Here is a 12,411-nt window from a genome sequence, read left to right as displayed (position 1 = left end):
CTGGAAAAGACAATCATGCTAGGGAAAGTTGAAGGCAGCAGGAGAAGAGGAAGAGATGGATTGACTCTATAAAGGAAGCCACAGCCTTCAGTTTGCAAGATCTGAGCAAGGCTGTCAAAGATAGGACATTTTGGAGGACTTTCATTCATAGGGTCGCCATGAGTTGGAAGCGACTTGACGGCACTTAACACACACACACAGCGCCCACGTATGTAGGGGAGGGGTCCCATCTGACCCTGCTTAAGTCAGATTGCTTTAAAATGCCGAGATGCAATCTCAAGCTTTTCATCTTATCTTGGGAACAGCGGAAGGAAGAGTTTGTAGCGTTTGATATAGAACTGTGCTATTTATTGACACTTAGCTGACTCATCAGGAAACAGGCTATCACTGTACGACACGGCCAAACGCTGATCTTTAAACGGTCAGGTTGATTGACACAGAGGTGAGCATCTCTCTTGACGGGCTCATCAGTGAGAGTGTGGTGAACCACTTTTAGAATCACCGAATCATAGAGTTGGAAGGGTAATCCAGTCCAACCCCCTGTACAATGCAGGAAATTCGCAACTACTTCCCCCCCCACACACACACACCCTTACTCCATGCCCAGAAGATAGCAACAAAACCCCTCCAGGATCCCTGGCCAATCTGACCTAGAGGAAAATTGCTTTAAAACCTCCAGGGAAGGAGAGCCAACCACCTCCCTATGAAGCCTGTTCCACTGAGGAACCGCTCTAACTGTCAGAAAGTTCTTCCTAGGTCATGGCTTGCAGTTTGAGAACCACTGCCCTGGGATTTCCCGTGGGACCATAGTGAAAATAGGGGCTCTCTCTTTGAAGAATGCTTCCTGTGCAATACGCTTACTTGCTCAGGGGATTAGGGTGAAGGGCATATGCGCATGTCTTTGGCTAGTCCCCTTTGGGTCTTAGAAGAAGAAGTTGGTTTTTATATGCCGGCTTTCTCCACCACTTAAGGAAAAATCACACCTTCCCTTCCCTTCCCCTCCCCACAACACACACCCCATGAGGTAGTTGGGGCTGAAAGAGCTCTAAGAGAGCTGTGACTAGCCCAAGGTCACCCAGCTGGCTTCATGTGTAGGAGAGGGGAAACAAATCCAGTTCACCAGATTAGCCTCTGCTGCTCATGTAAAGGAGGGGGGAATCAAATCCGGTTCTCCAGATCAGAGTCCACTATTCCACACCACCGCTCTTAACCACTCTTAAGTTTTTTTGCTGTGCTTCCTGGTATGAATTCTTTGCCTGTGAGTTTCACTGGCAAGCTGTCTCTAAATCAAAATTTTTCCTTTGCAGTACATTCTCAAGGCATTCTGTTCAGTTTATATGAAGTGGAAATATTAAATCCAAATGAACTGAGAGTGGATCAGTTAATAGAGAGCTTGAAAGAGAAAGATCTGGTAAGTACCTCGGTGCTGGGAGGGAATGAGTGGGGTTGGGGTTTTTCAGGTGGTGGTTAAAACAAGGACTCAGTGAGGACAGAGATGTAATCTAGATGGCAGAAGTAATGTTCTTCTGTTAACGTTAATAACTTGTGTGTGTGATATGGCTTGTCTGATTGGGGGGAGAGGTAGTGGTGAATTTCCTGCATTGTGCAGGGGGTTGGACTAGATGACCCTGGTGGTCCCTTCCAGCTCTATGATTCTGTGAACGGGGCAGTGATGAGTACATAGGGTTGCCAACTTTGAGTTTTGAAATTCTTGAGTTTTGGGGGTGGAGCCTGGTGAGGGCAGGGTTTGGGAAGGGGAGGGACCTCACCAGGATGTAGGGTTGCCAACCTCCAGGCGGTGGCTGGAGATCTCCAGCTGTTACAACTGATCTCCAGGTGATAGAGATCAGTTCCCTTGGAGAAAGTGGCCACTTTAGCAGTTGGATTCTGTGGCATTGAAGCCCCTCCCCTCTCCAAACCCCATCTTCCTCAGGCTCCGCCCCCAAGTCTCAGGGTATTTCCCATCCCGGAGCTGGCAACCCTATCAGGCCATAGAATCCACCCTCCAAAGCAACCATTTTCTCCAGAGGGGACAGAATTCTGTAGTCTGCAGATCAATTCCAGGAGGCCTTCAGGTTCGACTTGAAGATTGGCAACCCTATATGGGACTGCTGTAATAACTGTAACTTGTAAAAGGGATTGAGCCATCTTAAGTTACAAGCGGTGAAGATTTGTTTTCCTTGAGGTGGAGGAGGAATTAATTCACCTGTTGAGATGAGTGGGTTTTAAATCCTCGAATCCGAATTGGAAGGGACCACCAGGGTCACCTAGTCCAGGGCTTCTTAAACTTTTTCCACTCGCGACCCCTTTCCGCCCGAGAAATGTTTACGAGACCCCAGGTATATAGGTATATACATCAGTAAATGTTTGATTTGTATGCCTATTTTATTTTGCCAAGTTTTTCGCGACCCCCATATGGGGTCGTGACCCACAGTTTAAGAAGCTTTGATCTAGTCCAACCTTCTGCAGGAAATTCACAACTACCTTCCCCCCCCCACACCCCCAGTGACCCCTACTCCATGCCCAGAAGATAGCCAGGGTGCCCCCCCTCTCATGATCTGCCTAAGGTCATAGGATCAGCATTGCTGACAGATGGCCATCTAGCCTCTGCTTCAAAACCTCGAGGGAAGGAGAGCTCACCACCTCCCGAGGAAGCCTGTTCCACTGAGGAACCGCTCTAACTGTTAGAAAATTCTTCCTAATGTCTAGATGGAAACTCTTTTGATTTAATTTCAACTTGTTGGTTCTGGTCCGACCTTCTTGGGCAACAGAAAACAACTTGGCACCATCCTCTATATGACAGCCCTTCAAGTACTTGAAGGTGGTTATCATATCCCCTCCCAGTCTTGTCCTATCTAAAGGTGCATGACTGTGCCTAGATTGTGGCCAGAGGTGTACCTAACGTTACAGAGTTTTTGCAGCTCAGTCTAAGCAGTTGTAAAAAATTAACACAGAATAAATACATGAGACCGCTGGAAAGAAGGGAAGGGGGGGGGCGTTAACGGAGGATAAATACCGAAAGCAGTTTAAAAGGAGGAGAGTTGGCGACACCAAGGAAAATGTAACGCAGGGAAGATACTCAGAAGCTTTAGCTGGAGTCTGTCTGAAAATGAAAGTAAAAAATGAGGCTTCTGCTCTGCAGCTGTCAGTACTGAAAGTGAAACTACACTCGGCACAGAGAGCCGCATCTCCACTCCAGAGACACACATTTGAAAACCGGTTGGCTTAACAAACAGAGCTGGTGTAGTAGGGTTGCTAGGTCCCTCTTTGCCACCGGTGGGAGGTTTTTGGGGCGGAGCGTGAGGAGGGTGGGGTTTGGGGAGGGGAGGGACTTCAGTGCCATAGAGTCCAATGGCCCAAGCGGCCATTTTTTTCCAGGGGAACTGATCTCTATCGGCTGGAGATCAGTTGAAATAGCAGGGGGTCTCCAGCTACTAGCTGGAGCTTGGCAACCATATGGTGTAGCCTAGCAGGCAAAGAGACCGGCTGTGCCATCTCGGGCAGACTCACTCCAGTTAGAGCCTGTTGAAATCAGTGGTAGCTTTTTGTAGGATCCCACTGTGAGCTCCTTATCTGGAAGTCTCTGGTTCTAATTTACGGCCTCTGGGAGAGTCCTCAGGTGGCCTTAGGTAAGCCACTCTTGACGGCCAGCGTGGTGTAGTGGTTAAGTGTGTTGGACTCTTATCTGGAGAACTGGGTTTGATTTCTCACTCCACATGAGTGGTGGACTCTGATCTGGAGAACCGGGTTTGATCCCCCACTCCTCCACATGAGCGACGGACTCTAATCTGGTGAACCGGGTTGGTTTCCCCACTCTTCCACATGAAGCCTGCTGGGTGACCTTGGGCTAGTCACAGCTCTCCTAGAGCTCTCTCAGCCTCACCTACCTCACAAGGTGCTTGTTGTGGGGAGAGGAAGGGAAGGTGATTGTAAACTGCTTTGAGAATCCTTAAAGGTGGCAAAAAGTGGGGTATAAAAACCAACTGTAATAATAATAATAAATCTATCACTACTTCTAATAATCCTAGCCAACTTTGCAGGGTTTGTAAAGACTGCATCAAAGTCCTGATTATCAGGCATTTTGAATGCCAGGAAGTGTTATATAGATTATGATGAATAATTAGGAATAACAAAACAATCAGTGCTTGAAAGAACTTCCCAACCGAGGAAGAGGCAGAAGATGATGTTCACATGCCTTCTTGTGTGTTTTGCAGGCTCTTGTCAGATACTTGAATGAACATGGGCTTTTCGTCTTGCTCAACTCATCTGCGTTGGCGAAAGGAAAAGGTACGAATGAAGCTGGTATATTAGAGCTGTATCTATCGACATGTCCCATGGAAAATGCATATTTAGAAGGGGGGCTGTGTGGACTGGCCCTTTGAGCAGGACTCGCCAACATTTTGCGTGTGAGCCCCACGGTGCCCGCCAACACCTTTCCTGGTGCCGGCCAAGTGTTTTAAGAAAGGGGGTGGGACCCGGTGGGGCTCTTGCCCAGCAGAGCTTCTGATGGGCCATTGGAGATGTGATTGGCTATGCAGATTTTTGAAAAAGCTGCTTTGGCCGCAGCTGCAACCACAGTACAAGGATCGTCGCTGTGTGCCTGAAAATAAGCTGCAGTGGCCCTTTTGTAACTGGCGGTTCCTCCTGCCACGGCAGCCTTTTTGTGTAGCATTGCCGGGTCCCCCCTGTCAACTGGCAGGAGCTTTCTGGGGCTGGGGCGATATGACCCAGAAGTGATGTGGACACTCTAGCAATCACCTCCAAAAACTCTATGGTTTCCATAGAGGTTTTTTGGGGGGGAGTGTGGTAGAGCATCTACATCACTTCCAGGCAAACCTGGAAGTAATAGGGATGCTCTGGCAATCTCCTCTGAAAACTCTATGGAAACCATAGAGGTTTTATGGGAGGAGTGCTAGAGCGTCTGCATGATTATCACTCCCCTCTTTCAGCTGGCCCTCTTCTGTCCATTGACCAGCTGGGGATTGGTGGGAAGCCCAGTCGATTGGCAGGGATTTGCCCCCAGTACCGGGCAACTGGCAAGCCTAATTTTGTGGCTGGCTCCACTTCCTAGGGCAGCCATTTTGTGGCTGCGCCAACTATACTGTTTCAGAATTCCAAAGGTGTGTGAAGGCTACTACACCACGAGAGCCAGCGTAGTGTAGTGGTTAAGAGCGGTGGTTTGGAGCAGCGGAGTGTGATCTGGAGAGCTGGGTTTGATTCCCCACTCTTCCACATGAGCGGCGGAGGCTAATCTGGTGAACTGGATTGGTTTCCCCACTCCTGCACATGAAGCCAGCTGGGTGACCTTGGGCCAGTCACATTCTCTCAGCCCCACCCACCTCACAGGGTGTCTCTTGTGGGGAGGGGGAGGGAAGGAGATTGTAAGCCGGTTTGATTCTGCCTTAAGAGGTAGAGAAAGTCGGCGTATAAAAACCAACTCTTCTTCTTCTTCTCAAACCGGCTGGGGACCCCTGGCTTCGAGTGTTGGACTAGGGCCTGAGAAACCCAAGTTCAAATCCACACCCTGTTGTAGAGCTCACCATCTGACCGTAGGCCGGTTGCTCCATCTCAGCTTGACATACCTCACAGGGTTGTTGTAGGGTTAAAATGGGTGATGGGAGGAGTGATAAATGTCACCCTCTGTTATTTGTAGGAAGGACCCATCTCAACTCTGTGTCTCTTTGTGCCCCACAGATTCTATCCCTGAGGAAATACCACGTCTTCAGGCCTTGTTCGTGATCTCGTCCCCAAAGGCAACATGCCTAGCAGGTAGAGTTGAGATTCTTGGCACATGAGTAACCGCAGGAAATCTGGAGCAAAAATGACCCAGAGTTCTGTGGCGCTTTAACAAACCCTTAATTAGGCCCCAGTTGTGGGTCTTGAAAGTGCCACACAACTCTGAGCTGTTTTTGCAGCAAGGCACGAATCAAGTTACCCTGCTGGAAATATTTGTGTGTATGTTAGGGGCTGTCAAGTTGCTTCCGACTCATGGCGATCCTATGAATCAGTGTCCTCCAAAACGTCCTATCTTTAACAGCCTTGCTCAGGTCTTACAAACCGAAGGCTGTGGCTTCCTTTATACAGTCAATCCATCTCTTGTTGAGTCTTCCTCTTTTCCTTCAACTTTTCTTAGCATAACTGTCTTTTCCAGTGACTCTTGTCTTCTCATAATGTGACCAAAGTACGCCAGCCTCTGTTTAGTCATTTTAGCTTCTAGGGTCAGTTCAGGCTTGACTTGATCTAGAACCCACTGATTTGTTTTTTTGGCAGTCCGTGGTATCCGTAACACTCTCCTCCCACACCACTTTTCAAAGGAATCTACTTTCCTCCTATGTTTTACCGAGGCATAAACTTTATTTATTTCAAAAAAGGAAATGCCGCTTTTCCAGAGTTCTGCTTGTGGCAGAAACTTCAGTGGGCTAGAGCCCTCTTCAGATTTGTGAAGTAGCTCCCGAAATTGGAAGGTTGGCCCAGGCTAGCCTGATCTCATCAGATCTCAGAAGCTAAGCAGGGTCAGCCCTGGTTAGCATTTGGATGGGAGACCACCAAGGAATACCAGGGTTACTGTGCAGAGGAAGGCACTGGCAAAACCACCTCTGTTAGTCTCTTGCCATGAAAACCCCAAAAGGGGTCGCCATAAGTCGGCTGCGACTTGAAGGCACTTCACACACACGTATATGTATAACATGCAGGTTACCGCAGGGGAGAACCCATGAACCCATGCAGCTGCCTTATACCAATGGTCTATCAAGGTCAGTATTGTCTACTCAGTCTGGCAGCCGCTCTCCAGTGTCTCAGGAGCGTTTCCTACTGCCAGATGCCGGGGATTGAACCTGGGACCTTCTGCATGCCAAGCAGGTGCTCTACCGCTGAGCCACAGCCCCATCTCCCTGAGCCGTGGCCCCGTCTCTTCTCAACTCCCATTTCTTTGCAGCGGGAAAATGACTGAAAGAGCTAATCAGAGTGGCTGTGATCTACCCCCACTGGCAATACATTATCAAGAGTGGAAATATTTTATAGGCTTTCAAGGAAATCCACCAAAAGCTTAATGCCTGACTTGCCTTTGCACCTCACGAACAAACCATAGGCTGTTTATGATAAAAATGAGCCAGGAAACCCTCTTTCCCCTTTTGTTCGTAGCTCTAAGATAGAAAAGTTCTGAGTTCAGAGCAAGCACAGCACAATGTCTGTGTCGGGGGTTCTGTATTTACAAACCAGGATTAAACTGGTTTGGAATACTGGTTGTAGAACAAGAAACAAGCTGGAGTTGGGTTTAAACAATCTGATTTGGACGTTGGGATGTGAGTCACGGTTGGCTCTAAAGAAGGCTTCAATCTTGGCACACTGAGCAGAGGAAGGAGGAGTCTGAGGGCTTCCTGACTCGTTCCCATGATGAATAAGCTATGATTTGTTTGTGACAACTGACTGCAACAGTAGTCTCTCAGTGTCAGTTGTGTAGGAAGAGTAATATATAGTCAGAAGGGGGTTGGGTTTGAGCTGAGTCATTGTCCTGCAAAGTATTAAAGGTAATGTGCAAATCATTGTCCTGTAAGTATCAAGATAATGTGCTAATGAGGGTGTGGTATGTTAATGTGGAACCATTGTATCCTGAAGTGATCTGTTAACATGTGGAATTCAAGGCTAATCTGCATGGCTATTGTGGACTGACATAATAGCTATGCAGTCCACAATACAGTCCACAATACAGTCCATACAGTCCATACATTTTGCATGCCGTTTTCATTTGTGCTTTTTCTCCTTGGCAGCAAAAGATTTGAGATGCAACCACAGGGCGAACAAGAGATCTTCACAAGTCAGTTTGCTTCTGCCAGCCCTTCGCTTCGCGTTGGCGGAGGCAGCCAAAGACCACAACGAGGAAGGGGTGCCTCTCGGAGCTCTAGTTCAGCAGCATGTCCAAGAGCTGGCGACACTGGATAAGAATTTGCTACCCACCTTTACCGACCCGGACAGAATGTCCCTCTCCTTCGACCAGTACTTAAAGAAGTCTGACCTTGAAGCCGTGTCTGGAAAGTGCTCCCAGAAATCCTTTTCCCGCTTGCACCTTTACCTGTCGGATCCCCAAAACTACACTTTGGAAATGTCAGCGGCCTCGGCTTGTCCCGGCACCGATTCTCGGTCTTCCAATGGTAGCCGAGTATGTGACGCTTCCGGCGTTTCAGGCTTAAGTTCAGACTCTCTGCTCCCCGAGGGTGCCGTACCGCTCGGCGAGACCACGAGGTCGGGGAAATCTGCGGAATCGACCCCTCACAGCACGGAGGGGGCGGGGAAGCCCAGCCGGGCGAGCGAGCGGACGCTGCAGCGCTGTAAAAGGAGATCCAGCCGGCTCCTGGGGGCCAGCACGAGGAAGAAGTGGGCCCCCCTGAAGGTCCTCTGTATCATGGAGAGCAACAAGAAGCGGAAGAAATCTAAAAAGAAGAAGCTGGATCTTTCGCCCGTGTCTTCTAAAGATGCGGGGCCCTCGGTAGATTCCGGTGAACCTACCCTTAAATTAAAAAATCTTCAGTACCCCTTAAGAAGGAAAAGAGGTGAGTCTTGAATCGATCGAAGGGATTTGCAACTGCCGAACTTAGTCCTGGATTAATGGTGACTTGTTCTCTGGTCAGCTGGTGCATTACCAGTGTAAAGTGGTTAAGAGTGGTGGTTTGGAGCGGTGGACTCTGATCTGGAGAACCGGATTCAATTCCCCTCTCCTCCACATGAGCCGCGGAGGCTAATCTGGTGAACTGGGTTGGTTTCCCCACTCCTCCACATGAAGCCAGTTGGGTGACTTTGGGCTAGTCACACTCACTCAGCCCCACCTACCTCACAGGGTGTCTGTTGTGGGGAGGGGAAGGTGATTGTAAGCCGGTTTGATTCTCCCATAAGTGGTGGAGAAAGTCAGCATATAAAAATCAACTCTCCTCCTCATTCTTCTGCCTCCTGTGGTTGGTGGGAGGGGTCCTCCTCTCAACTCCCATGGGCTTCAGGTTCTGGAAGGTGAGGGGTTCTGACGCTAACTGCTATGTCCCACTATTTCCAGAACCATTGAGCTCCTCCAGGCCAATATAGTTGGAATATTTGTATCCCATGTCCACTGCCATCACTTTCAGGGCAGTTACCAACAAGTCAAGCTTTCATAAAATCATAGAAACATAGAGCTGGAAGGTAGCTCAAGGGTCGTCTAGTCTGATCCACCCCCTGCACAACACAGGAAATTCACAACTACCTCCCCCCTTACTCCCCCAGTGACCTTTGCTCTATGCCCAGAGGAAGGCACAAAACCTCCAGGATCGCTGGCCAATCTGGTCTGGAGGAAAATTCCTTCCGGACCCCTAAGTGGCAATTGACATTCCCATGGGCGTGTAAGAATGAGCTACGAGAGCCGATTACTCCTTCCCTCCCCTAAAGCAGCTTTTCTTTCTCCAAGGTGCTGAGGTTTTGTCGGCGGAATTTGTGCAGAGGACAAGGCACGAGCCACCCTCAAAAGCCACGCCTTCTTCCGAGGGTCCTGACGCAGAACAGAAAAAGGCCCGGTTCTTGAACTGCAGAAAGAGCACGGAGGTGGGAAAGGTGGAGAAGGTCAACAAGTGTAGGGCAGGTAAGATCCTGACGCTTTCAAGCTGGAGATCCTCAAACCTAAGTCAGGAATGCACAGTTGGGGGACTGAGGCATTGACCCGGGCCTTAGTATATCCTTGTCCCAAGGATTCTCCCCCCCCAGCCCCACCCCACTTCATCTTCTCGTTCTTATTTATGGGGGAACATCCTGCTTGAGCCCCTTTCTGTAAAGAAATAGCACCACAAGGCCACCAAGTACCGTGTTTTTCTGTGCATAACACGACCCTTTTTTATTTAAAAATAACCCCAAAAATTAGGGGGTTGTCTTATTCATGGAATACGGCTGTTGCTGCCGGCCGGCAGCAACAGCCGAAAGTGAGCGAGCGGGGAAAGAAGCCAGTGGCCCTGGCTGGCTGGCTTTCAAACCGGTCTCCAGCTGTCGGGCGGGGTGGGCACCTACCAGTTTGAATGCTGCCGGCCAGGGCCACCGGCCTCTTTCCCCGCTTGCTTCTAAAGAGCAGGGGGAAAGAGGCCGGTGGCCCTGGCCGGCCCGGCGTTCAGACTGGTCACCATGTTCTAACCAGCCTCTTTCCCCCTCACTCGCTAGAAACGAGCAGGGAAAGAGGCCGGCCGGGGCCACCGGCCTCTTTCCCTGCTCGCTCGCTAGAAGCAAGCAGGGAAAGAGGCCGGTGGCCCTGGCCGGCCGGCATTCAAACTGATTGCCGCCCACCCTACCCGTCGGGTGGGGCCCGCGGGGCCCGGTTTGAACACAGGCCAGCCAGGGCCACTGGCCTCTTTCCCAGCTCGCTTGCTCCAGGGCGACAGGACTCTTTTGCCCTATAAGACGCCCCCGCATATAAGACGACCCCTATTTTTTTAAATTTTAAGTTAAAAAAATAGGGGTTGTCTTATACACGGGGGCGTCTTATAGACGGAAAAATATGGTATATAGAAGATCCTAAATAACAATTTTATAATGCAATCCCAAAATATCAATGCACAACTCTATAAAAATACTACTGAGGATAACATTACAGGTGCCATTCAAAACCACATAGAATACTCCATGAGTTCTTCATGTATATAATCAGTCTAATTCAAATCCAGTGTTCATAAAAAAACACTGGTTGAAATTATCCTGATTGGAAATTGGAGATAGAATTGAAGAATGAAGGTCACAAGCTGAAGACGACACCCCCGGTATTCAGTCTTTTCGCTTAGCTTCCTCAGTTCAAACTGTAGCTACTAGAAAGATGTATATGCCGAGTGATGTAAGAAATCTGTTTTGACACTGAAATTCTGGCTTTTCTTTTGTAGTAAAGAAGAAAGATGTCCATCACGATGCAGATGAAGCTGAGTCAGAAATCCTTGGCGACGAGAACTCTCCTTCCAGTGAAAGATCTGCTCTTTGGGACACTTGTCCACCCCTGAGGAGAGATGAATGCGATTCCCATGCTTTGAACATGTTGGCTGATCTGGCACTTAGCTCTTGCAACTCTCTGCTGCTCAGTAACACCAACAGATCTGGGTTGTCTCACAACCTGTCCCGAGAGCGCCGGCACCTGCACAGGGGGAAACTTTTGTGCAAGGCTTCCGATCACGAGTATCACAGGATCAACGCAAAACTGAAAGGCAGCTCCCTTTCTGGTGGGGGTCCTCAGGGGTCTCCTCCAGCCCCCGTACAGCCTAGTCAAAGCGCGGAATCCCCTTCTAGCCCTCGAGAGAGGGGCCGCACAGTTTCCGGCAAAAAGAAGAGCGCGAGACCCCATCCGGCCAAGCCCCTCGCAGAACTTCCAGCGGAGATTGTATATTTTTCGGACCCAAATGTGCCCTCTCTGATCTCCATCGAGCACTCGTACGCCTCCCTTACCTTGGAGCCTTTGAGAAAGCAGCTCCCTTGGAGAGGGTCCCCGAGTCCCCCCAACTCCAAGAATGGGGTGAAAAGCGCAAAGTCAGGACCCCTTGTTGGGAAAGTGCTGCCTTTCCGGCACCAACAGAACATTTGCCACCCACACAAGCAGTTACGGACCTACTTACCGTTCTCGCGCTCTGCCGTCATGGCTGCCAGGCCAAAGGAGGACTTTGGCAAGTCCCATCAAGTGACCTTTTGTGACCAGTCTGTTCGAGTGACTTGCCAGTGGGAGGATGAATACCTCTTCAGCTTAGATAGCAAATACACTAACAATTCGTTAGAGAAAACGGTCATTCGGGCTGTACACGGGTAAGTGGGTTTTCCCCCCAGGTTTGGAAAGGTATTAAGAACATAAGAAAGGCCCTGCTGGATTAGACCAGTGAGGGTCCATCTAGGCCAGCATCCTGCCTCATACAGTGGCCAACCAGTTCCTCTGGAGGTCCAACAATGGGGCATAGAAGCCGAAGCCTTCCCCTGATGTTGCCTCCTGGCACTGGTATTCAGAGGTTGACTGCCTCTGAACATGGAGGTTCCCTTTAGTCACCATGGCCAGTAGCCATTGATAAACCTATCTTCCACGAATCTGTCTAATCCCTTTTTAAAGCTGTCTGTGCTTGTGGCCATAACTACACTTTCTAGCATCAAATTCCAAATTTTAATCGTCATGTAGAAGAAGAAGAAGAGTTGGTTTTTATATGCCAACTTTCTCTACCGCTTAAGGCAGACTCAAACCGGCTTACAATCACCTTCCCTTCCCCTCCCCACAACAGGCCCCCTGTGAGGTAGGTGGGGCTGAGAGAGCTTTAGCAGAGCTGTAACTTGCTCAAGGTCACCCAGCTGGCTTCATGTGGAGGAGTGGGGAAACAAATCCAGTTCACCAGATTAGCCTCCGCTGCTTATGTGGAGGAGTGGGGAATCAAACCCGGTTCTCCAGATTAGACT

The 12,411-nt window shown here is 49.5% G+C and overlaps 1 protein-coding gene across 1 annotated transcript in view; it reads left to right on the top strand.

Annotated features, from left to right (window-relative positions):
* The window catches only part of TASOR2 (transcription activation suppressor family member 2), a 60,196-nt gene that overhangs the window by 24,312 nt on the left and 23,473 nt on the right, over positions 1-12,411 (top strand). The window contains exons 7-12 of the mRNA XM_056846627.1: positions 1,308-1,411; positions 4,215-4,287; positions 5,695-5,769; positions 7,767-8,546; positions 9,428-9,598; positions 10,875-11,778. Coding sequence (XP_056702605.1) covers positions 1,308-1,411; positions 4,215-4,287; positions 5,695-5,769; positions 7,767-8,546; positions 9,428-9,598; positions 10,875-11,778 — 2,107 coding nt within the window. The remainder of the gene's footprint in view (positions 1-1,307; positions 1,412-4,214; positions 4,288-5,694; positions 5,770-7,766; positions 8,547-9,427; positions 9,599-10,874; positions 11,779-12,411) is intronic.

Source organism: Euleptes europaea, chromosome 3 (genome assembly GCF_029931775.1).
Source record: "Euleptes europaea isolate rEulEur1 chromosome 3, rEulEur1.hap1, whole genome shotgun sequence".
Classification (NCBI taxonomy): Eukaryota; Metazoa; Chordata; class Lepidosauria; order Squamata; family Sphaerodactylidae; genus Euleptes; species Euleptes europaea.
This window is presented reverse-complemented; position numbering and strand designations above follow the sequence as displayed.